Here is a 25,752-nt window from a genome sequence, read left to right as displayed (position 1 = left end):
TTACGCCGAAGGGTGGTTATATTGGCTATATAGATACCAATAGAGAAGATTAAGGCTGCAGGATTGGTTGAAAAGTTGGCAAGTTTCTTCTATTTTATATTGCCCAGAAAGATTCAGATTTGATGTAGGTAATATATACTTACGCTAGCTGGTGGGTATTTATTGTATTAAAGGTAAAACCAGATCTAGAATTCGTTCTGAAACTATTCGAGACACCTGCACTCTCGACGAAGTAACACGATTCTTTGTCAAGGAGTTAGACTAAGAAATCGACCGACTTGATGGCGTCACTTTGTGCAGACAAAACGCGTGACTCGGTGGGTGGCGGGTCATCAGTTATAGTAGTTTATGACGCCCCCCGTCTCTGGTTGTTAAGGCTCTGATGCATATGGCTTCTTTTAATCCTTCTTACGGTTGTTTCCACAAGGTACCCATATTATGACGAGACTGAAGGCCTGCAGCTCTTCCCCTTCCGTGCCTTCGCCATGCTGTGCAGTCTCCTCACCATCGTCGCCGTCTCCCTCCTACTCAAGCTTCTCTTCGAAGGAGAGAAGATCCCGATGAAGTACGACGTCGCCGACTGCTTCCGAAGTAAGGCCGAACAAGCACGACGACCCGATCATCCCCGAGACACGGAGGTCGTGCTTCTGCCACTCGGCGACCGGTCGGTGATGTTGTCAGACAGGGTTGAGGAGCCAAGGAGAAGGAATAGTGCTCCTTGTGAGCACCCGCCACTTCTTAGGGAAGAATGCGTGTAATCCAACATGTTTATCTCCATCAAAAAACGGAGGTATAGTTTTTACTCTGTATGTGTATGTGTATGTGTATGTGTGTGTGTGTGTGTGTGTATGTGTATGTGTATGTGTATGTGTATGTGTATGTGTATGTACATGTGTATGTGTATGTGTATGTGTATGGGGATATATCTCAAGAACTGCTGAAAGGATTGCGATGATATGGTATTGGGTAGGTCGTGTAAATCCAACGGTGAAGGTTGATCACATTGTTGGGCCTCCTGGTAGTTGACCTTGGCACTGCAGCTACACTTAATTTTTGTGTCTTTGGTTCTGGACGTGCTGTGGTCTTATTTGAGTTAGCTAAAACTTGCGAACGTACCGACTACTTATATAATTAGTATCTAATACCAGCTCAGAAAAGAACAAGAAATAGTCAAGCCTCCAAGTACCAGAGTTGTCAACCCATGATTGAGGTGTTTAGAATCTATATTTTCCCAGGACTACCATAGATAGGAACTCATTGCCCTAACCTACAGTAGTGGCATTATGATGATTACCATACAGTTTTAATAAAAAGCTTCTAGCTAGATGTACAAAGGTTAGGTGTGGCCACCCTCATAAATCAGGACCCCTACGCTCAACATTACATCGCTCGTGAAGGGGCCCTGATTACCAGCGCCGTCAGACATGGTTATGCGACGTCGCCACCAAAACAGCTTCAGCCAATCAGAGGGGTTTGCTTCCCATCATCGGAAGCAATCGTGCAAAGAACGCTGGGAAGCTATCAACCAATCAGGTTACGTGTTACATCGTTGCTTTGGTTACCCAAAACAAATGGCAGCCGACAGTTTTGCTTCAGCTGCGGAAGACTTGTTTTGATTAGAGCGGCTTCGTCAGCATCAGCAGTCCACCCTACAGACACTGCTTGATGGCAGGGACGTATTTCTAAGTGGAAGGACAGACGGAGGGAAGAGCCTCTGTTATATGGGCTTCCCAGCGGCAGCGAAAGCCGAGCAAGCCCACCGATCTCGTCCGCGACTTCCGTCTGGAGATGAGTTCGTCAGTCCGCTCATTGCCAAATAAGGCCAGCTCATTAATTATTCATGAGCAAGTGTCGGCGACGTCGCTGGTAATCATAACCACGTCTGACGGCGCTGGTAATCAGGGCCCCTTCGCGAGCGATGTAACGTGGAGCGTAGGGGTCCTGATTAATGAGGGTGGGTGTGACAGGTCGTTCAGTGTAATAAAGCCAGCTCCTGCGAAGCTGATGTATATACCGAAAACAAGATTTAGTGCTTTTGACAGTTACCAGAAATTATGACGTTCCACAGATATGGATGAAGTTGTGCATCAACTACTATACTTCTAAAATGTCTATCAAATTACTAATCTAAAAGCAGTGCTGTGTATAAGTGTGGTACTTAATGCCTACGGTGGTTACTTTATCTTAATGATATGTGTAAAGGGATTTTCGTTTTTCCAGCTAACCACAATACATGACTTTATATAGGTAATGACTTTATAAATAATAAGTTCATTACAAGTTCATGCCCGAAGGCTAAATGCAAATAACATACATAAAAGAACAGGGTAAAAATAGGTATACGTATAAAAGCTGCTAATCTAAATTATACAAACGTAATTGTCTATAACTATAGCTAGTGAGGGGTTTGACTTCTCTTTTATAAGCAATGGAAGACGTAATGTCCCACCTTTTCTATAATTTGCGGGGTTTTGGTAGCTAGTGAAAAGAAGAATAGTCTTTTCCTTTTCTGTAAGCTTAGAGAAATTCGGATAGATTTTAGTGGTCTGAATAGGCAACTCATTTCGTGAATTATCATGAAATGAACAGTTTGAATTAAAGTGTATTTCGTCTTCCATGGCATTTGTACTGCAATACTTAAAAAGGCGTTCGTATATAGGATAATGAGAGAAATAGATGCATTTTAGTATATTAAGCAGTTCCAACTACGTATACACGAGATCTGTATTGATATTACATTGCATTAACTTTTAATATTGTAGATGATTGGTGTATTTTAAACATGAATGAATATCTACAACTGGATTTAAGCATGTGATGAACAACAACCAACTAGTTAGCTTAAGATAACAATACATATGTTTAATTGTATATTTTTATATACACATATGTTTAAGTGCGCATTGAATTGTATCACTAATGGAGATCCAAATAAAACAAACAAATTACACTTACTTTAGTGGACGGAACTACCATTGAGTAACCATATTCCATAGTCTGGTTTGATACGAAGTAGTATCCAGTTACTGGAAGAATTCTAAATGTAATAAACATATGTCAAAAAGTCGTATGCATTATTTCAATTTCTTATTATTTAATACCTTTCTTTAATCCCCAATTGATGATCTTTCGAAAAAATATATCTGACGTTGAATTGCAAAAATTTTGTAGCGGTGCTAGTATGCCCATAGTATAGCTTCATGTGGCATCGTATGGTGCAATCGGTTGGGCGTTTCGCCCAGAACCGAGAAGTCCCGGTTTGAAACCACCGGTATGCCCCGATGTTGTGCCCTTGGGAAAGTGTTTGAGGCTTTTTGATGTGATTAAAATCTATCAAAATAATCGATTCTGAGACTTGTCAATCACTACGAATCACTACGAATCCCTTCTTGAACAAGATCTAATTCAATTACCTATATCTATACATCATACAAGAAGCTAGGAAAACAATCAAAAATATATCCTTTTGTTTTCTGCCATTGGTATGGGCATTCCATGCCATGCATTCGTTTAATTGCTTATTACTTTCTAACTACCATGGTTCAAGCTCGATTGATCTTTGGAAGAATATATTATAATTAGTCAGACGTTGCAACCAAAAATTGACCAACTTTGTATTGGTGCTAGAATAGCCGCTCATGTGAGCCTTCTGGATTTTATATATATAAATATATAAAGTAGAAGGTTTAGACAATAGAAATTGAGTATGTGACAATGGAAATCATAGAAAGTACCAATGTATTTGTAGTATTGATTGCAATAATCGACTCTGCGGCCAATCAACCATGATTATAATCCCTTCTTGACTTGAACAAAATCTATTTCTGTGTCTTTATCCATCTCAATCCATACATCATACAGGAAGTCAGGAAAGTGATCATTCTTGTATCCTTATGCTCCCTGTCCTTATGGGTTATCATAAGGTATCTGGGTTTAGTAGGACTTTTATCAACAATATAGTACACACAAGCGCTAGCACATAAAAGCTTGCACTTGAGAAACTTGGCTGAAAGAATGATTCTGAACTCTTGGCTATTTGCCATCTCCGCTGACGCAGTTGCCACATATGGGAATTTCTGAAGCTACTTCCTACAAGACTTCCTTCAACCCTTGCGCTTCCTTAGTGCTTGTAAAACAAGCGTATCGTGGGATTCTGTACAATGTTTTTGGTAGTGGTGCATCTGGTAGTTTTTGCCATAGGGTGCCAGGGAATGAGGGCAGCACCCGACGACGGCGGTTCGGAAGAGAAATGTGTCTGCAATCCAGTGGTGAACGTAGGAAGCCCGCCTTGCAACTACGACGGGGTATGTCGGCCATCTTTGCATGATTGTCTTGGAAATTGCTGAAACTGTTCTGAAATACTTTCTTTTGAAAAACTGCAAGACAGTGTTAACGGCGCTGATGGTGTGTGTGTGTGTACGAAATACACGTTAATAATGCCGAAATAAAACGTAAAGGTACTCCTAGCTTTCTAGAAATTCTAGAAGTGGTGGAAAAGGAAATGTCTTTCTTGCTGTGTCTGGCTGTTGACCTGAAGTTGACTTGGCAAACTGTCAACTGACTATACTTCATTAGCAATGTTCGAGGGTGATTGAAGCCTGGTGTAGAGTACACAGCAAGTAAGCTATAGGGGTCAGGTCGCGCCCTTGACCTTGGCTTTACATACGATCAGACCTGCGAAGTCATACCAAGGCAACAAACTAGCTGATTGTTGCTCGTAATATGATGAGCATTGATTTTCTTTTCATTTACTGGTACCCCATATATTGTAAGACTGACGGACGAACACATGTCCTTGTTATGAACGACTAAAGATAAATGGATATAATAGATTTTTTGTTGCACAATCAAAGAGATTTACCTGTCAAAATTTCGGTAGTCCTTCTGCTACCTTCATCAGTGCACTACTGCAGGTTCTACTTCCCACTGCTAGGTGGCGCTGCTGAGAAGAATGCGGTCCCAAATGTGACTAAGCCTGTATCCCTCCCTCATCACGGTTAATTATAATGGATAATCAGCCTAAAGAAATCATTTTCAGATGAATGGATATCGTTTTAACAAATTTGGAAATCTGTCGTTTTCACGCACGTACTGTCCATGTTGGCCGCCTCGAAATTTCCTTCCTTACTTCATGGATTAAAGCTTAGTGCAAATGACAGTGCAGACGGAGATACGATCATAGCCTCCATATCAATACATGTACCACATTTCTGACGATCACAGCACATGGCGGACCTCCAGACTGTGCTGATTGCTCAACAGGCGCACATCACACGACTTCAAAACAACTCCAAAAGTTCTGAGGTGAGCTAAGGCTTCCTTCTTCTATGTGTGTGGTGTCTAACGAGTATCCTATTACACAAGTGAACATGCACAAAAAACGATATATATCCATTTCTTGAAAGATGTTACGTGAAGAGAAGTCCTTGAAATATATGATTGGTCCAGGTATGCTGTCCAATAGTCATTTATACACAAATATAATGTATAAATGTATCTGTCTGATATGAAAAATGCATGGGTTGTTTTGCAGAATCTATTGGCTGAACAGAAGAAGATCACCGACAGTCTGATGGAGCGAGTTGAACAGCTTGAGGAGAGGATCAGGTCCAAAGGTATCATTGTTATACTTTCCTGTGTGATGCTCTGGTTTAGCACTACTTAACTCTCTATGCTAAATAACTAAAACAGTATTTTAACGACAAGATCAAGGGAAAGAATGGTCAAATTATTGATTTAAAGGGGAATTTATCAATAGATTTTTGGTTAACGCTTTAATGGACACAGCTATCTATTACGTCAAATGACAGTTACGCAACTGGATAAAAATCTAGAAATTTTCGAATTTTTTCTCCAGTTGCTTTGATAACTGTCATTTGAGCTGATCACTTTGCGTATCTTATTACCTGTATGCATACTCTTTATCAACACAACTATCTATTCTTGACACTACAGACGCTGTCATAACCTGTCCAGCTCGCTATGAGCTCTTCAAGGGGGCCTGTTACCGTTTCTCAACCGACCAGAAACCGTACAACGAGTCTCAACACATTTGTCACGAAGAAGGTGGTCGCCTAGCAACAGTGAAGACTAACGAGACACACAACTTCTTGACCAATCACGTAAGAGCTACGACTAAAGCTCACACCTGGATCGGGTTGAGTGACGTGGAGACGGAGGGACTGTGGGTTTGGGATGACGGCACTTTGATGGTTGGTGATGGGATCTGGGGGACAAACGAACCAAACGGTGGCACAGGGGAAAACTGTGTTCACTTCTACCATGGGGCACATAACTACCGCTGGAACGATATGCCATGTGCGCACGCTTTCTTCTACATCTGTGAAATACGAGGCTATTATTAGTATAAGAGCCTAACATTCTGCAGCCTACGTAGGTATTTGACCAACTACTACTGTTATATCTGAAAAGAAACCAAAGCAACATCATGGCCCGAAAATCGGATTTTGAAAGTCAGTTTATCTAGTCATTTCTATACATGATAAGTTCAGACAACACTATCACAATGCATTGGTGCAAAAATATGGCGTCGTTGTGATGTGGGGACTCACTGAAAACTGTGGCTGGAGTTTTAGTAGGCTCGCGAAACTAAGGCATCATCGTACGGCACGATTTTGCACGGTTTTAAAATGCTCAAAGTATGAAGTTATTACGCAAATGTGCTAACAAAGTTAGTAAATGTCAATACCATAAAGCTAGATTTCAGCATCTTTTTTTATTTCCATTTTTTGGCCCTAATGTTGCTTTGGTTGCCTTTAGACTGAAAATATACAGCTTTATCTACTACTTATCAATACGTCTATTCTTAACTAGCTTGGCCTGTAACTTGGTCTGTGATTCCAACCCTTTAAGTATGTTGGACTTGTATGGCTTTATAAGTATTAGGTAATGAGAGAAATGGATGTATTTTAGTGTAAGCACTACCAACTACACGAGATTTGTATTGATGTAACGTTGCACTAACTTTTCATTGTCGATTATTGAAGATGGGTTTTACGCATGACTATATATCCACAACTGGAATTAGTTACGTCAGTAAAGCATGTGATGAACAACAACCAACTAGTGAGCTTTAGATAACAATGGCAATGCATTTTAATGACACATACTTTAACGGACGGAACTACCATTTAGTAACACGTGTTTCATAGTCCGTTTTGATTCGAAATAGTATCAAGTATCAAGTTACTGGAAGAGTTCTGATGTAATGAATATGTATCAAACAAGCTCAAAAGTTCATCTGTGTAGGTAGAAGTCATTCGGAAACAAGTATTACCTGTAAATGCCAACACATACAATTGGAATTACCCAAACTTTTCGTCAAGTCTAATTTTTTGTGTGTTGGCAATCATAGTTAAAACTTGTTTCAGCATGTATCAAACGTGTTTTCATGTATTCATTCAATTAATTTTTTACTTTCTAACTATCATGTTTTAAGATTGAGGTTTGGAAGAATATATTGATCAGACGTTGCAACCAAAAATTGACCAATTTTGTATTGGTGCTAGTATAGACGCTCAAGGGAGCCTTTCGGGTTGTACATACAAATGCACATACATATGCACACATATATATATATATATATATATATGCATATATATAAATTATGATAGAAGGTTCAAACAATAGAAATTGCGTATGTGACAATGAAAATTGTAGAAAGTACAAAATTAATGTATTTGAGGTATTGATTGCAATAATCGATTCTGCGACCAATCAACCATGATTACAATCCCTTCTTGAACAAAATCTAATTTGATAGACTATATTTGTGTCTATATCCATCCCTATCCATAGATCATACAGGAAGTCAGGAAAGTGATAATTCTTGTATCCTTATGCTCCCTGTCCTTATGGGTAATCATAAGGTATCTGAGTTTAGTACAACTTTTATCAACAATATAGAACACACAAGCGCTGGCACATAAATGCTGGCACTTGAGAAACTTGGCTGAAATCTTGATTCTGAACTCTTGGCTATTTGCCATATGCGCTGACGCAGTCGCCACGTATTGGAATTTCTAACGCTACTTCCTACAAGACTTCCTTCAACCCTTGCGCTTCCTTACTGTTTGTGAAAAAAACGTATCGTGGGATTCTGTACCGGTACTGATTGCAATAATCGACTCTGCGACCAATCAACCATGATTATAATCTGATTTATCCCTTCTTGAGCAAAATCTAATTTGATAACCTATATATGCGTCTATATCCATCTCAATCCATACATCATACAGGACGTTAGGAAAGTGATAATTCTTGTATCCTTATGCTCCCTGTACTTATGGGTTATCATAAGGTATCTGAGTTTAGTACAACTTTTATCAACAATATAGTAGACACAAGCGCTAGCGTCAGCACTAAAAGCTGGCACTTGAGAAACTTGGCTGAAAGAATGATTATGAACTCTTGGATATTTGCCAGATACGCTGACGCAGTTGCCACGTATGGGAATTTCTGACGCTACTTCTTGCAAGCCTTCCTTCAACCCTTGCGATTCCTTAGTGTTTGTAAAACAAGCGTATCGTGGGATTCTGTACAATGTTTTTGGTGTGTTTGGTTCTGGTAGTTTTTGCCTTAGGGTGCCGGGGACTGAGGGCAGTACCCGACGACGGCAGTTCGGAAGAGAAATGTGTCTGTAATCCAGTGGTGAACGTAGGAAGCCCGCCTTGCAACTACGACGGGGTATGTCGGCCATCTTTGCATGGGTGTTTTGGAAATTGCTGAAACTGTTCTGAAACACTTTCTCCTCAAAAACTGCATGTGTTAACGTCGCTGATGGTGTGTGTGTATGAAATACCCGTTAATTATGCCGAAATAAAAGGTAAAGATACTCCTAGCTTTCTAGAAATTCTAGAAGTGGTGGAGAAGGAAATGTCTTTCTAGCTGTACTGTGTCTGGCTGTTGACCTGAAGTTGACTTGGCAAACTGTCAACTGACTATACTTCATTAGCAATGTTTGGGGGTGATTGAAGCCAGGGGTAGAGTACGCAGCAAGTAAGCTATAGGGGTCAGGTCGCGCCCTTGACCTTGGTTTTACGTACGATCAGACCTGCGAAGTCATACCAAGGCAACAAACTAGCTGATTGTTGCTCGTAATATGATGAGCATTGATTTTCTTTTCATTTCCTGGTACCCCATATATTGTAAGACTGACGGACGAACACATATGTCCTTGTTATGAACGACTAAAGATAAATGGATATAATAGATTTTTTGTTGCACAATCAAAGAGATTTACCTGTCAAAATTTCGGTAGTCCTTCTGCTACCTTCATCAGTGCACTATTGCAGGTTCTACTTCCCACTGCTAGGTGGCGCTGCTGAGAAGAATGCGGTCCCAAATGTGACTAAGCCTGTATCCCTCCCTCATCACGGTTAATTATAATGGATAATCAGCCTAAAGAAATCATTTTCAGATGAATGGATATCGTTTTAACAAATTTGGAAATCTGTCGTTTTCACGCACGTACTGTCCAAGTTGGCCGCCTAGAAATTTCCTTCCAAACTTCATGAATTAAAGCTTAGTGCAAATGACAGTGCAGGCGTAGATGCGATCACAGCCTCCATATCAATACATGTACCACATTTCTGACGATCACAGCACATGGCGGACCTCCAGACTGTGCTGATCGCTCAACAGGCACACATTACACGACTTCAGAACAACTCCGAAGGTTCTGAGGTAAGCTGAGGCTTCCTTCTTCTAGGTGTGCGGTGTCTAACGAGTACAGGCAAAAAAATGATAATGTAAAAGATAACTAGATAAATCCATTTTCTTTTCACAAATGTCGTGCGAAGAGAAGTCCTTGAAATATATGATTGATCCACCGTAAGCTGTCCAATAGTCATAAATACACAAATATAATGCACGCATGTATCTTTCTGATATGAGGAATGCATGGGTTGTTTTGCAGAGTCAGCTGTTAAATCTATTGGCTGAACAGAAGAAGATCACCGACAGTCTGAAGGAGCGAGTCGAACAGCTTGAGGAGAGGATCAGGTCCAAAGGTATCATTTTTATACTTTCCTGTATGATGCTCTGGTTTAGTACTACTAAACGTTCTATTCTAAATAACTAAAACAGTATTTCAACGACAAGATTAAGGGTAAGAATGGTTAAACCATTGATTTAAAGGGAAATGTATCAATACATTTTTGGTTAACGCTTTAATGGACACAATCATCTATTACGCCAAAGGACAGTTACGCAACTGGATAGAAATTTGGAAAATTTCCACATTTTTATCCAGTTGCTTGAGTACTTGAGCTTTGGCGTATCTTATTACTAGTACCTGGATGTCTAGCCTTCATCAACACAACTATCTGTTATTGACACTACAGACGCTGTCATAACCTGTCCAGCTCGCTATGAGCTCTTCAAAGGGACCTGTTACCGCTTCTCCACCGACCAGAAACCGTATAACGAGTCTCAACACACATGTAACGAAGAAGGCGGTCGCCTAGCAACAGTGAAGACTAACGAGACACACAACTTCTTGACCAATCACGTGAGAGCTACGACTAAAGCACACACCTGGATCGGGCTGAGTGACGTGGAGACGGAGGGAGTGTGGATTTGGGAAGACGGCACTGTATTGGTTGGTGATGGGATCTGGGGGACAAACGAACCAAACGGTGGCACAAGGGAAAACTGTGTTCACTTCTACCATGGGGTATATAACTACCGCTGGAATGATGTTCCATGCGCGCGCTCTTACTTCTACATCTGTGAAATACAAGGCTAGTATAAGTATAAGAGTCTAACATTCTGCAGCCTACGTCACTATTTGGCCGGCCAACTACTGGACTACTATTACATCTTAATGTGAAAATTAAGCTACTAATTATTAGTACGTGCATTTAAGCTTGCCTTGGAAGATTTTAATGAATTCGTTTGTTATTTTAACTCGTTATAAGTATATTAGACCTATTAATGGCTTTACCAGTATATAGGTAATAAGATAATTGGATGTATTCTTAGTGTAAGCACGATCAACTATATGAGATTTGTATTGATATAACGTTGCATTTTACTTTTAATATCGATGATTGATGTATTTTACGCATGAATAAATACCCACAACTGGAATTAGTTGTGTCGGTAAAGCATGTGTTGAACAACGACCAACTAGTGAGCTTTAGATAACAATGGCAATGCATTTTAATGATACTTAGCATCTAGTAGCGTTACTGGGAGAATTCTGATGTAATAAACATGTTTCAAACAAGCTTGAAAGTTCATCTGTGTTGGTAAAAGTCATTCTGAAACAAGTATTAACTGTAAATGCCAACACATGAAATTGGACCCAAACTTCTCATCAAGTTGAATTTTTTGTGTGTTGGCAATCACAGTTAAAACTTGTTTCAATATGTATCAAACGTGTTTTCATGTATTCATTCAATTAATTTTTTACTTTCTAACTATCTAACTAAGATTGAGGTTTGGAAGAATATATTGGTCAGACGTTGCAACCAAAAATTGACCAATTTTGTATTGGTGCTAGTATAGCCGCTCAAGGGAGCCTTCCGGGTTGTACATAAATATGCACATATGCACACATATATATACATATATATATATATATATATATATATATATATATATATATATATATATATATATAACACCAGTCAGTTTAAATTGGGAAGAACAGTTTCCGGATTCGAAGGCAGCTAGAACCTCCCTGACTGAAATCCCTAGTTTTCAACTTTATTTTCCCTGGATGTACAGGAAACTTTTACATACCATTTCAAAGATTATGTTGTCTTCATTATTAGGTTGTTTTTTTATTACCAGTAGTGTATAAACTTATCGATATATTTGAAGTTCAAAATTGCTTAGACCGCAGTGTAGAAAGAGTTTCCCCAGGCTTATGAAGTTTCCCCCCAGACTTGGTGAGTTAGACCGCGGGGCTGACAGGCCAGCCTGCATGTAGACTGCATTTCATACAACACCATGAAAGTGACTGAATTAATCAGAAATCACACCTGGCCAGCCTGTGTAATTAGCACATACATGATAAATTCTATGAAAAGTCTAAGCAAGGGGGATAGGCCGCGGTCCTGAACAGAACCCCACATACTAAAATAAACGTAGAACGGGCTGATAGTTAGGTCCTCAGAACTGAACACAGCTGAGCCACTTTCCAATAGTTGTGCATTATTTTTTGCTCTACAGAAAACTGAGATTATACTACCTTGGGCCAAGGAGGTTTTTCTTGGACAAAACATTGAGAGGACTGATTTCAGAAAGAGCATATTATCCAGCTATTAATGTTGAAGACCTACATTGATAGGTAAACAAGAATCATGTGGGATTTTAGGCTTTGGAAAGTAGGAAAAATCACACCATCTCTTATAGAATATAGCCAACTGCTTTATTTGGCAGAGTCTGACTTGAATCTTGTACCTACAGCCATGGCCAGGCATGACTATTGTCAACTGTGGAAAATATGTCTTAGAATGTTTGATAAGTTAACTGTTGACAAATGTGTTAATCAAACTTGCAATGTATGTAACAAATTGATTTGATACCGAAACAAATTCACACAGGTGGAAAAGCACTAAATGTGCCTTCCTTGTTGCAAGAAAGAGGGGAAGTAAAATACCTCTTGGGTAGGATGTAACTAAGTAAAAGCAAGGAGGTTCTATATAAAACCTCCTTGGTAAAAGCAGAGGTCCTGTGAAAGCTAAAAATACTGATTTTTCTTTTTTTTTAGATTGACATTTCAGCTTAGCTGTCCATCATTTACTAAAGGCGACATACATCTAAGTTTGATGGGAGCACTGAACACCTAAGAAAACATCTCCAGACATTATTTAAAGTACTAGTAAATGCCAGTGCTCTAGGAAGGAAGGAATTCTTAGGAAGTTAAATCAAGCACAGGGGGGATGCGTGAGAATTTATTGTTCTTTCAGGGATGTCTGTATTGGCTGTGAATATGGTGTGAATTACACTGATTTGCATAGAGCCAAAAGACAATTGGTACATGGAAAGATAGAATTTCTCGGCTACCATGGATCAAGTAGGTATAGGAAAAGCAGAGGTTTTGGTCGGGAGGCTAGGAGCTGTGTCTACGATTTTTAACATTTCCCTCGAGGTTCCCTGTGCTAACCAGTCGCAAGGTGCAAGTACATCATTACTTCTGTATAGAAATATATTATCTTTGCTGGAAGGGAGCTGATCTGTATGGAGATTGACCCTTGGTATATAGTTCATGTATGTCAAACCAAGGAGGTTTACAAAACCTGGTTTAAAATTTGGTCAAACAAACTTTAGGGGATGAAAAAAACTCAATATGGCCTGAGGAGTCAGTAAAGGCTTAAACAAACCCCGTCACAATCACACCAAAGAATGATGAACTGTCTTAGTGTATATAAGATCACCTCAACTCAAGAGGCAGCTTGGAACAAGCTGGCTTGAGGCTATTTGAATCTGGCTTGGAGCGTTCATGTTCACAAATTAACAACTACAAAATCTCACAATAAATTATAGTTTTAAAGAATGATACATAAAATGATAAAAAAAAATTTTCAATGATTAAAAAAGATAAAATGAAAAAAATGAAAAAAATGATAAATGTCACGTTCACAAATTAACCACTAAAAAATCTCCCAATAAATGGAGCCAAGTGCCACTGGTTGGTCTGACCTGGTAGTCGTGCTGTAAACATAGGGTCTAGGCTAACAAACTCTATAGCCTCCTTGGTCGAGACAACAGACAATTGACATAAATGGCTTCACAAGAAAAGCAAATGCCATCTTCACCCAAGGACATTATTCTAAATAATGCCCTTACTTCAACTAAAGAACAATTGGGTATAGACAAATAACAACACAGGCATGCCATAAGCCAGCTTTGTGAAGTGAGAGGTTGGCTGGCTTGCCAGTATTATGCAAAGTACATTTCTGGTTCCGAGATCACCAATCTAAGGCACGAAAATAAAATAGTCCTTCAGACCAAGGAGGTTTAAAATCATCTTGTTCAGACACTAGTGAGCTGTAGGGATGAAATGGGATGCACTTGAACTAATTTGGTTGGGGGTAGGGCAGACAAATCAATCTTTAATTTGTCTTACATTGTTTTCAAAGAATTTTTTTTAGTTCTCAGAGAAATGTTGCCTGGATTCATCTGAAGTTGAATACAACCTACTAGGTTTACCCAACATCTGGTTTACCCATTTGAATACATTATCTATCCCAGAAGTGAATTTTCAGGTTTCTGTACTTTAATATCATACCTCAGCTTACGCCAAGGACAATATATAATGTCCTTGCTTACACCAAGGAGGTTTAGACCTCCTTGCTTTAAATACACACTGACTTATACTGTAATACCAAGACCTGAGGGCCAAGGCTAACATGATCTTCAATCAAGCAGTTGTGGGGTAGAAGATTGTTATTTCTGTATTCTGATCAGCCAGTATTTCCAGGCTCCCATCCCATGACCCAAGGCAAGGCCTCAAGATCTCTTGGTAAGAAGGCCCCTTTGACACACACAGTAGACTCCCTGTGTGATAATTACTTCTGAATCAACTTGATAATTTGACAGCATCACTGCTTGTCCAGGACAATAGCTGAGCTAGTTTGAAGCCGCATAACAAAGAAGCGAATAATTACTTGAATTTCCTGAACAAGGATATATATGAGCTCTCCCCCTAACTGCCTAAGGTCAATATTGTAGGATTTGGAACCAAAATATTACCTTAAGAACCAACGAGGCTAGAACAAACTCTAGATCTAGCTAGCCTGATGTTTTGATTCATATGCTTGTAACAACTTATCATATGTCGTTTATGAAGGTTAGACATTCAGGTAAAGACAATTCAAACTCTACAAGTGGATAAAATTCTGAGATTTAATTCTGAATCTCATAACTTCATATGTCCAATGGAAAAATCTATAGAATTAGATGTGCTAAGCCAGTATACTTGTTCCAGTTCCCGCACAACAAAAGTGACCTAAAGGCATCTCTCCTCAGCTATGTAACACATTGACGTAGAATGTAAACCAAAATTGATAAGTATGTCACCAACATGGCTCAAAACATGAGGTTTGAACCTGCATAAAAAAAGCATAAAATAATTAGGTTAAAGGACAAAGGACCTTGGATAAGGTCTGAAAGCTTCAAACGTCTGATGATTTTAAAATTTATTCAGTTGTTTTGAGATTGTGTTTTGGCTAATAAAGGACATGATTTGATCGGTATGAAAGCAAGAAGATCCAAAATACATCTCATTGCCAGTCCCATATGAAAGGGATTTGAGGCAAAACTTAGATATGCTCTGTAACCAAAAAACTTGTGGCATTCAATCACATTTCAACTCATAATGTATGAATCTACTGCAGTCAAATGGCAACCATGTGCCTTTATACTGGATGAACTTATCTTGTACTTGCCCTCACCTATTACCAACTGGGAGCCAGAGGTTTTGGAAATCAGTTGCACACAAAAGGCCAACTATAAATGAATAAATGTAAAATACACCACCAATGTGTGAAAACAGGCTGCTGGTAGGTGCAACACCTACCTAGGACAATTGCATGGTCAATATACTGTCTGACCAACACGCAACACAGCTGTAATTTGTCTCTTTGCACATTTTGAGTTATCAAATTTTAAATCCCAGTTGATATCTAGTATATAGGAGGGAAACGATCTCAGGTCCCCGCATTGATCTCCAAGCAGATGAATTGGTCAGGGTTGTTAGCATCTGTTGCTCTTTCGAAAATGTACATATAAGTTGTACCTGTTATCATATGAACTTTAATGAGCATTTTTCACATCAACTGATTTGGACCTCAAGTCTGAGATGCAGGACCGCGGTCTAATTTCGAAGCCCTGCAGACTAAAGTTGGGAGTGTTTCCTGTAAGACTGTCAATTCACGCCTCTTTCCCACCTCTCTGCCCCGCCTCTCACACCTTTCTGACACAGCTTTTCATTCAAGTTTTCCCCGCAGTCTGAAGTTTTCCCCGCGGTCTACCTGCTTTTGGACAGTTCTGCCCCGCGGTCTAGAAATTTAGAGCCGCGGTCTAACAATTTTAGACCCGAGTTCTGTGATTTCACATCTCCGGGCTAGCTTTTCATTTCAGCGGGCTAACCAAATAGCCTGCAGTCTGCTGACATTTTTTATTAATTATATCTACAGTTATGAACATTGCAGAATAATAATTTTTACATCACCGTACTTGTTACACTAAGAGCTACACACTGATGTGAAACTTAATGGTAGAACATCAATTTCTCTGGAGATTCCAAATAGCTACTGTATTCCCCAATGTAAACTGACTGGTGTTATATATATAAATAAATTATGATAGAAGGTTCAAACAATAGAAATTGCGTATGTGACAATGAAAATTGTAGAAAGTACAAATGTATTTGAGGTATTGATTGCAATAATCGATTCTGCTACCAGTCAACCATGATTACAATCCCTTCTTGAACAAAGTCTAATTTGATAGACTATATTTGTGTCTATATCCATCCCTATCCATAGATCATACAGGAAGTAAGGAAAGTGATAATTCTTGTATCCTTATGCTCCCTGTCCTTATGGGTAATCATAAGGTATCTGAGTTTAGTACAACTTTTATCAACAATATAGAACACACAAGCGCTGGCACATAAATGCTGGCACTTGAGAATCTTGGCTGAAATCTTGATTCTGAACTCTTGGCTATTTGCCATCTCCGCTGACGCAGTTGCCACGCATTGGAATTTCTTAAGCTACTTCCTACAAGACTTCCTTCAACCATGGAGCTTCTTAAGTGTTTGTGAAAAATGCGTACCGCTGGATTCTGTACAATGTTTTTGGTGTATTTGCTTTTGGTAGTTTTTGCCATAGGGTCCCAGCTGCAGGGACTGAGGGCAGTACCCGACGACGGCGGCTCGGAAGAGAAATGCGTCTGTAATCCAGTGGTGAACGTAGGAAGCCCGCCTTGCAACTACGACGGGGTATGTCGGCCATCTTTGCATTGGGTGTCTTGGAAATTGCTGAAACTGTTCTGAAATACTTTCTTCTCAAAACCTGCAAGTGTTAACGTCGCTGATGGTGTGTGTGTACGAAATGCCCGTTGATAATGCCGAAATAATATGCTCCTATTTTTCTTAGAAATTATAGAAGTGGTGGAGAAGGAAATGTCTTTCTAGCTATGTCTGGCTGTTGACCTGAAGCTGACTTGGCAAACTGTCAACTGAATATCCTGCTTTAGCAATGTTTTGGGGTGATTGAAGCCTGGTGTAAATCACACAGCAAGTAAGCTATAGGGGTCAGCTTGCGCCCTTAACCTTGGGTTTACGTACGATCAGACCTGCGAAGTCATGCCAAGGCAACAAACTAGCTGATTGTTGCTCATAATAATGAGCATTGATTTTCTTTTCATTTCTTGGTATGCCATATATTGTAAGACTGACGGACGAACACACATGTTCTTGCTTTGAACGACTAAAAATAAATGGATATAATAGATTTTGTTGAACAATCAAAGAGATTTACCTGTCCGTGGACGTTTCTGTAGTCCTTCTGATATTCTTCTTAGTGCAATGGTGACTGGTTCTACTTTCCGCTGCTAGGTATCGCTGCTGTGAAGAATGCGGTCCCAAATGTGACTAAGCCTGTATCCCCCATCATCACGGTTCATTATAATGGATAATCAGCCCAAAGAAATCATTTTCAGATAAATGGATATCGTTTTAACAAATTTGGAAATCTGCTGTTTTCACGCACGTACAATCCAAGCTGGCAGCCTAGAAATTCCCTTCATAACTTCATGGATTAAAGCTTAGTGCAAATGACAGCGCAGACGGAGATACGATCACAGCCTCCATATCAATACATGTACCATATTTCTGACTATTACAGCACAGGGCGGACCTCCAGACGGTGCTGATTGCCCAGCAGGCACACATCACACGACTTCAAAACGACTCCAAAAGCTCTGAGGTAAGCTAAGGCTTCCTTCCTCTAGGGGTGTGGTGTCTTATGAGTACCTTATTACACAAGTGAACATGCACAAAAAATATATATCCATATCTTAAAATAAGTTACGCGAAGAGAAGTCCTTGAGATGTGATTAATCCACCGTAAGCTGTCCAAAAGTCATATATACACAAATATAATGTATACATGTATCAATCTGATATGAAGAATGCATGGGTTGTTTTGCAGAGTCTATTGGCTGATCAGAAGAAGATCACCGACAGTCTGATGGAGCGAGTTGAACAGCTTGAGGAGAGGATCAGGTCCAAAGGTATCATTTGTATATTTTCCTGTGTAATGCTCTGGTTAAGCACTACTTAACTCTCTATGCTAAATAACTAAAACAGTATTTTAACGACAAGATCAAGGGCAAGAATGGTTAAAACATTGATTTAACCCTATCCAGACTGGGCTTTTTTGGTATATCTGGGACTGGGGGGGGGCTGATTCGGCCCCCCCCTCATAATTTCCGAACAGTATGATGTATCATCACCAAATTTGCAGGGAGTGATATTCACGTCAAGTTTTATAATTCCTGTAATTTTGGTGACGTTATGACGTAATATGACGTAATTATGACGTCATCGATGTGATTTTATTGGCTAAATAGGGAATTCCCGTAATATCTAAAGGTATTAAACAAAACGGTTTGTATTATTCATTCTAAGGTATGCGAGGCATACAACGTCAATGGTAAGTACGTTGACGTCAAAATGACGCCATAGAGTGACGTCATGTGTTGTTAGCGATCCCTTGGGATCCGCCATCTTGGATCGGCCATTTTGAAATTTTTAAAAATCCTTTTTTTCCCCTTATGACCCCAAAGGACACTGAAAATAGACTATAAACGTTAATCTAAATGTTTCTGATAAAGAAAATGTCAGGTATTGACCATTTTAAAGGCGAAAAAGCCTGCTGATACCTGAAATAGTGATATAGTCCGCCATCTTGGATTTCGACCGGTTACGTCATCAAATTAGCATAAATTATGAATATTAAATCAGGAAAGTTACATCTAATTACATATAATGTTATACATGTAGGAAAACTAGTGTAGTTGTGCAAGAAAACCTGAGAAATATCAATGTTTTCAAAAAATTAACGATTTTTGCATAAAATGCCTGTCAGAAACCCGTTGCCATGGCAACATGAAAAATGATTAACTTAAACCATTAGTATAAAATTGTTCCCAACAAAATTTTAGGAAAAGTCACCAAGTTTGGTAGTCGTAGCATACATCGTTAGGCAGTAATACGATGTCAAAGTTGCCGCGGGCACTTTTAGCCCCCCCCCCCCCAGTCTGGATAGGGTTAAAGGGGAATTTATCAACAGATTTTTGGTTAACGCTTTAATGGACACAGCTTTCTATTACGTCAAATGACAGTTACGCAACTGGATAAAAATCTAGAAATTTTCGAAATTTTTCTCCAGTTGCTTTGATAACTGTCATTTGAGCTGATCATTTTGCGCATCTTATTACCTGGATGTCTAACCTTCATCAACACAACTATCTATTACTGACACTACAGACGCTGTCATAACCTGTCCAGCTCGCTATGAGCTGTTCAAGGGGACCTGTTACCGCTTCTCCGCCGACCAGAAACCGTATAACGAGTCTCAACACACATGTAACGAAGAAGGCGGTCGCCTAGCAACAGTGAAGACTAACGAGACACACAACTTCTTGACCAATCACGTGAGAGCTACGACTAAAGCACACACCTGGATCGGGCTGAGTGACGTGGAGACGGAGGGAGTGTGGATTTGGGACGACGGCACTGTATTGGTTGGTGAGGGGATGTGGGGGACAAGCGAACCAAACGGTGGCACAAGGGAAAACTGTGTTCACATCTACCCTGCTAAGGACTACCTCTGGAATGATAGTACATGCCCAAGTTCTTACTACTACATCTGTGAAATCTACGGTTAGCTGCGGACTGCATGCGAACTACTACTGTGTTAGGACAACAACTGTGTTGTGACAAATTGTGACGAATATGGCCTGCAGGCCTAGGTGTTTGTGCTTATAACGTATGCTAGTTATAAAATCAGCCGTCATGATTAGATAACACTGCATGAAATCTGGGATTTACCAAACTTACCATGGGTGTGTAAATTCTCGGTAAATGTGACATGTAACATTTACCCACAAATACCTCAAATTTACCCGGTAAAGATGTGTAAATATCGGGTAAATATCCGTATTGCAGTAAGTTATAGGCCGCAGCACAAGCCTTTGATAACCTCTTACCAGTTAACAGTCCCAGTAAGAGTCCCAGTTTAAAGGCCCAGTTAAGGGCCGAGTTGGGCTCAGTTAAGGTCCCAGTTAAGGTCTCAGTTAAGGTCCCAGTTAAGGTCCCAGGTCCCAGTTAAGGTCCCAGTTAAGGTCCCAGTTAAGGTCCCAGTTAAGGTCCCAGTTAAGGTCCCAGTTAAGGTCCCAGTTAAGGTCCAAGTTAAGGGCCCAGTTAAGGGCCCAGTTAAGGGCCCAGTTAAGGGCCCAGTTAAGGTCCCAGTTAAGGTCCCAGTTAAGGTCTCAGTTAAGGTCCCAGTTAAGGTCCCAGTTAAGGTCCCAGTTAAGGTCCCAGTTAAGGTCCCAGTTAAGGTCCCAGTTAAGGTCCCAGTTAAGGTCCCAGTTAAGGTCCCAGTTAAGGTCCCAGTTAAGGTCCAAGTTAAGGTCCCAGTTAAGGGCCCAGTTAAGGTCCCAGTTAAGGTCCCAGTTAAGGTCCCAGTTAAGGTCCAAGTTAAGGGCCCAGTTAAGGGCCGAGTTAAGGTCCCAGTTAAGGTCCCAGTTAAGGTCCCAGTTAAGGTCCCAGTTAAGGTCCCAGTTAAGAGTCCCAGTTAAGAGACCCAGTTAAGAGACCCAGTTAAGAGGCCCAGTTAAGAGGCCCCCTTAAGAGGCCTAGTTAAGGTCCCAGTTAAGGTCCCAGTTAAGGTCCCAGTTAAGGTCCAAGTTAAGGTCCCAGTTAAGGGCCCAGTTAAGGGCCCAGTTAAGGGCCCAGTTAAGGGCCCAGTTAAGGGCCCAGTTAAGGTCCCAGTTAAGGTCCCAGTTAAGGTCCCAGTTAAGGGTCCAGTTAAGGGCCCGGTTAAGGTCCCAGTTAAGGTCCCAGTCAAGGTCCAAGTTAAGGGCCCAGTTAAGGGCCCAGTTAAGGTCCCAGTTAAGGTCCCAGTTAAGGTCCCAGTTAAGGTCCCAGTTAAGGTCCCAGTTAAGAGTCCCAGTTAAGAGACCCAGTTAAGAGGCCCAGTTAAGAGGCCCAGTTAAGAGGCCTAGTTAAGGCCTCAGTTAGAAATGAGTCTCCAAACTTACTACAGTATATAACAAAGCTGAACTTATAACTGTTATATATCATAGTATTTTATATCATACGCACAAGGCATGATACAAGGGTATAAACGTAGGTGCCTAGACCCCGCGATGACAGAGGACATTAAAACATTGAAAGCCTTTCTTGGGAGGCTTTTTGATAAAATCATGGCAATTAAAGGGGGGCGGCTTCATACTAATACTAGAATTTATTGACAAAAGCGACATTTCTCCATCTTTTGTCTTCGCGACCCCCGCGAGATAGTGGAATGGTCGCGACTAGGTCAACATCCTCTGATTGGTCAGTTGAGGCACGCATGCGCTCAAGTGGGCGGCGAGAATTTCGAAAATGGAGGCAAAAACCGTTCGGCCTTGTTCGTTTGGCATGGATGAGCCGTTGTATCACCTCGTGAAACATGGTACTGCCATAGTCTACTATGGTTGACAATAGACCAAGAAGAGGCTTGATAGTTGAAGGGAATGGGTTGTAAGCTCAAAACGCGCGGAAATTGGTGGTGTCAGTTTCGTCGGCACTTCGCCCCCCTCCCCCTTGCCGAGAAGGACGTCTGTCTTTTACCCGCATGCCTGCATACCATCTTCGGGCACGGTGCTTCGGGTCGGAACCCAAGTGGTGAGTACAGACACCTGGTAAAGATTCGAAAATGTTTTTTTTTTCAACAAAACTAGTTTTAGTTATTGACATGACATCGTCAGAAACACAAATGATAAAAAATTTCAAATTATGTCTCCAACGTACCAAGGAGGTAAACTTACCTGATAAGAAAATCTGTAAAATGTTTATTTGCAACCTGTTCATGCTTGGTATTAAACCAGGCACGAATGCATGTTGGCAAACAAGAAATAAACGATACTGTAGAGTATTACAGGTAATTATAATGAAAGAGGGAGCCAAAATTTTCACAAGTATTCATTTGTTCCTCAAAATCTCACAAATAAAGTGCTGTTGGTGACCTCGAATCAGCAGTGTTAAGTTTAACTTCCAGAAGATTGTTGTATTTGCAGGTTTCATGCTTTTTCTTGCCTGAATATGTTATTCAGGTGTATTCAGCTACAGATGATTTGTCAATATTATATTTCAGGTAGAAATCTATGTCATATGTCTAAAGATATTTGAGGATGCCCAGAGTTGTTGACAACTGTGTCATTGTTTCCCCTTTTACCAATTATATGTTTCTCCAGTACGGCAGCAGTAGAGACCTTCAAAAATGCAGCGCGGGTTGTGAGGAGGTTGGCTGGGAACATTGCTAGCAACTGACAGAAATGCAGCTGCTGAGTACCCAAAGTGCTGCTACAGCTTCTTAGGTAAGACTTAAGTCCTTCATACTCATGATCAGAATACAGAAGCACATTCAGTGTATACATTTAGAATACAATACGGTATATTCCGTATCGCACAACCAAGGGTGATGCGGAATACACCGTCACCGTGTTGTATTTTATGTCATAGTAAACTCATACCCACCCGAGAAAACACACGTTTCAATGCGAAATGCACCAGAAGTTAAGAAAAGTTGATGTCCTCGAACAAAAAATTGTAACTAACAGTCACAAATTCCAACACCCGAATCCAGTATTCCAATTTTCAACTGCGGCACACTGAAAATTAGCACTAGATATTCTAAGGAGTCTATGTGATAGAAATAGATATGTATGTGATAATCCACCTGTATGGAACACTTTTTGCGGCCCAGGTATGACAAAGTGTTTTATTATTGAGGCAGGCTGTCATGCTGAATCTCCATTGTCTCTCGTTGGTTGTTACCAGCAGCTGTTGTGATAATCTGATGGTAGAGTTGTGTAGCGGTACACTGTACCGATACAGTACCGGGTACAATCAATAAGGTACAGGTCCAAAATACCTGACCCCTGGTGGACCGGTACTGGACCGGTACTAATCAGGTAAAGTCTGACTCAGGGGATGGCCACTTTGACAGCTAAAATCACTATGAAATTACCTTGGCAGTGCACTAAAGCCACAACTATACTATACTACAGCACATATAACACATTTGCAAGGCTGTCAAATGTTCATCTGTATTTCTATGAAAATAATTCCTAGCACAGTTAGAACTTAGATATTATGTTGTTACCAGTTCAAACATGCTTTTGTCCTTATTGAAAATCTACCATTTTCTGAACGAGTAGGTTCAGGTCCGGGCCTGCATGCGCACCTAAACCCGAGTACCTGTACCTGTACCTAAAATTTGTTTAGGTACACAGCTCTATCTGATATAAGGAATGACAGTGACTGTTGGAGTATCCCAGTTACCACTGTGATATGATATTTCTTGATCATACTATATACATACATAGTTTCTTTTTTTAGATTTTTCAATCTTTGCTGGACAGATGTCCATGTGAATTCATGTTCAATGATACTTTGGTGTTGTTATCTAGGAACTGGCTCATTACAAGGACTCAACCGCTCACCAAGAAGTCTAACATGCAGACATGAGGGAGACAGCCTTAACTTGTCTACACCTTGCCCAGAGTGCATAGCAGCAGTGGACTCAGATGTAAATGGGAATAAAGAGAGGACACAAGCAGCTCCACAGCAAATAACACTTCAGTTAATGATGTGATGTACCATAGGTGGCCACTGTTTTGCCAGCCCATACAGGATTACTTTCCTGGAATTCAATGTCTGTATGGGGGTGGGGGGCAGACTAAGGGCTACTAAGACCTTCATAGCTTTAGTACAATATGTAGCAAATTGTGTTTCAATCTATTTGCACTCTACAGCAGTTGATATTGTTCTGTTATTATAATGATCATGCATTTTACAATATGAAAGAAATACATTGTACCTTAACTCTGATTTTACCAGCACTATCCCACATATACAGGCCGACTCTGCACCAAAGTCTTGTATTTAAAGTGTTTGGAATGTCGAAATGTTAAATTGTGAATTGATGTACGTGTGACAAACAGATATGCTGGAAAAAATTCCCAAACCTTTCTTTTATCAAATAATGATAAAGCATTGCTTGGATTAACATGTCACTGATCATGTTGGCAAAATAGTGCATGCCCCACTGAATGATGGCTACATATTTTCCACGTCTAACATGAAACCGGGGGCCCGGCCCAGTTATAACCATTGTAGTAATGTTACTGTTTCTTTGCATAATTATCAACCTTCTAATCATACTCGCAAATATTCATGACATGATGGTATCAGAATTTTGCACAGAACTTATGATACAACATGTATTTATGTTTAAACATTCTCCACTAATATAGGCTCTATGCAATTTCCAAATTGCTGTTTGTCAGTATTGTTAGATGTTAAGTGCCATTCATCATAAATGATGCTTGTAAGCATTGTAAGTATCTTGTGTAGTTTATGTGTTTGTTAATACAGGACGGTTGATCACATTCAGTGTCTGATCATTTTATAACCGGTAACACTGTAAATCTTATCTGCATACCCTATAGAAAAGAAAATATTGCTGAGTTTTGTCCTTTACCCAGTCCTTGTGCTCCACAAACATGAGTAGATGTGGGTAACTCAGGGGAGTGTCAGAACGTGATTGGTAAATGTCCAGATAAATGTATAGGTGGGTAAATGCCGCTAAGTATGAGATATAACGCAAATGATAAATCTCGGTAAATTCATATTTACACTCCGCGTAAAGGCGGGTAAACGACAGTTACTGTGACTAATACCACGAATGGTAAATCTCGGTAAATGCATATTTACACTGTCCGTATATGCAGGTAAATGACAGTAACTGTGACTAATACCACGAATGGTAAATCTTGGTAAATGCATATTTACACCGTCCGTATATGCAGGTAAATGACAGTAACTGTGACTAATACCACGAATGGTAAATCTCGGTAAATGCATATTTACACTGTCCGTATATGCAGGTAAATGACAGTAACTGTGACTAATACCACGAATGGTAAATCTCGGTAAATGCATATTTACACTGTCCGTATATGCAGGTAAATGACAGTAACTGTGACTAATACCACGAATGGTAAATCTTGGTAAATGCATATTTACACCGTCCGTATATGCAGGTAAATGACAGTAACTGTGACTAATACCACGAATGGTAAATCTCGGTAAATGCATATTTACACCGTCCGTATAGGCGGGTAAATGACAGTAACTGTGACTTATACCACGAATGATAAATCTCGGTAAATGCAGCTTTACATGACCTGGGTAAATGTGGGTAAATTTAGGCAACCATTACCGGACTTACCATACCCGGTAAATGCCGGGTAAATCTGCACCTTTACCAACGGGTAAATGTCCGGTAAATAGCAGGTAAATGTAACCTTTACCAGACTTTACATCACATTTACCGTTACGGTAAATACCACTTTTCGTGCAGTGTAAACCCTTTTGCCAGCCCTTAAATCAGATGCATGTTAGGGTAAAATAGTATTCCTAGTGGCATGCATGAA

General features: G+C 40.1%; 4 protein-coding genes and 1 long non-coding RNA gene across 6 annotated transcripts in view; all 5 read left to right on the top strand.

Annotated features, from left to right (window-relative positions):
- Nucleotides 1-816, top strand: part of LOC136422608 (high affinity choline transporter 1-like) — a 111,323-nt gene extending 110,507 nt beyond the window's left edge. The window contains exon 10 of the mRNA XM_066410417.1: nucleotides 428-816. Within this exon, the coding sequence (XP_066266514.1) occupies nucleotides 428-758 (331 nt within the window). The 3' untranslated portion in view covers nucleotides 759-816. The remainder of the gene's footprint in view (nucleotides 1-427) is intronic.
- Nucleotides 817-4,084: 3,268 nt separating this feature from the next.
- Nucleotides 4,085-7,246, top strand: LOC136422770 (alpha-N-acetylgalactosamine-specific lectin-like). 2 transcript variants are annotated; one of them, XM_066410638.1, is made up of 4 exons: nucleotides 4,085-4,304; nucleotides 5,224-5,304; nucleotides 5,552-5,615; nucleotides 5,956-7,246. In XM_066410638.1, exons 1-4 carry the CDS (start codon nucleotides 4,161-4,163, stop codon nucleotides 6,363-6,365), a joined length of 699 nt encoding a protein of 232 aa, XP_066266735.1. In that variant the 5' UTR covers nucleotides 4,085-4,160; the 3' UTR covers nucleotides 6,366-7,246. The 2 variants fall into 2 exon arrangements, with proteins under 2 accessions (XP_066266735.1, XP_066266734.1); XM_066410637.1 differs by having other exon boundaries at nucleotides 4,088-4,304; nucleotides 5,534-5,615.
- A 1,236-nt stretch (nucleotides 7,247-8,482) lies between these two features.
- On the top strand, nucleotides 8,483-11,252 carry LOC136422769 (perlucin-like protein). Its single transcript, XM_066410636.1, has 4 exons — nucleotides 8,483-8,706; nucleotides 9,625-9,705; nucleotides 9,938-10,031; nucleotides 10,365-11,252. The coding sequence occupies exons 1-4, from the start codon at nucleotides 8,563-8,565 to the stop codon at nucleotides 10,766-10,768; spliced, it is 723 nt and encodes a 240-aa protein (XP_066266733.1). The 5' UTR covers nucleotides 8,483-8,562; the 3' UTR covers nucleotides 10,769-11,252.
- A 6,915-nt stretch (nucleotides 11,253-18,167) lies between these two features.
- On the top strand, nucleotides 18,168-19,935 carry LOC136423345 (C-type lectin domain family 4 member F-like). The gene is made up of 2 exons (XM_066411475.1): nucleotides 18,168-18,276; nucleotides 19,556-19,935. The coding sequence occupies exons 1-2, from the start codon at nucleotides 18,168-18,170 to the stop codon at nucleotides 19,933-19,935; spliced, it is 489 nt and encodes a 162-aa protein (XP_066267572.1).
- A 1,763-nt stretch (nucleotides 19,936-21,698) lies between these two features.
- LOC136422768 (uncharacterized) lies at nucleotides 21,699-24,705 on the top strand. The gene is made up of 3 exons (XR_010753669.1): nucleotides 21,699-21,937; nucleotides 22,507-22,629; nucleotides 23,725-24,705. It is a non-coding gene; the product is annotated as an uncharacterized lncRNA (long non-coding RNA).
- Nucleotides 24,706-25,752: the final 1,047 nt, after the last annotated feature.

This window comes from Branchiostoma lanceolatum, chromosome 17 (genome assembly GCF_035083965.1).
Source record: "Branchiostoma lanceolatum isolate klBraLanc5 chromosome 17, klBraLanc5.hap2, whole genome shotgun sequence".
NCBI lineage: Eukaryota > Metazoa > Chordata > Leptocardii > Amphioxiformes > Branchiostomatidae > Branchiostoma > Branchiostoma lanceolatum.
The sequence above is the reverse complement of the archived record's forward strand: the minus strand, read 5'-3'. Positions and strand labels throughout refer to the sequence as shown.

Bases quoted from the DNA above. Each gene is read 5' to 3' on its own strand.
- LOC136422769 (XM_066410636.1), top strand. From the start codon at position 8,563: ATGTTTTTGGTGTGTTTGGTTCTGGTAGTTTTTGCCTTAGGGTGCCGG. The intron at 8,707-9,624 runs GTATGTCGGCCA...TGACGATCACAG, and splicing joins CGCCTTGCAACTACGACGGG to CACATGGCGGACCTCCAGAC. The intron at 9,706-9,937 runs GTAAGCTGAGGC...GTTGTTTTGCAG, and splicing joins ACAACTCCGAAGGTTCTGAG to AGTCAGCTGTTAAATCTATT.
- LOC136423345 (XM_066411475.1), top strand. From the start codon at position 18,168: ATGAAGAATGCATGGGTTGTTTTGCAGAGTCTATTGGCTGATCAGAAG. The intron at 18,277-19,555 runs GTATCATTTGTA...TAACCTGTCCAG, and splicing joins GGAGAGGATCAGGTCCAAAG to CTCGCTATGAGCTGTTCAAG.
- LOC136422770 (XM_066410637.1), top strand. From the start codon at position 4,161: ATGTTTTTGGTAGTGGTGCATCTGGTAGTTTTTGCCATAGGGTGCCAG. The intron at 4,305-5,223 runs GTATGTCGGCCA...TGACGATCACAG, and splicing joins CGCCTTGCAACTACGACGGG to CACATGGCGGACCTCCAGAC. The intron at 5,616-5,955 runs GTATCATTGTTA...TTGACACTACAG, and splicing joins GGAGAGGATCAGGTCCAAAG to ACGCTGTCATAACCTGTCCA.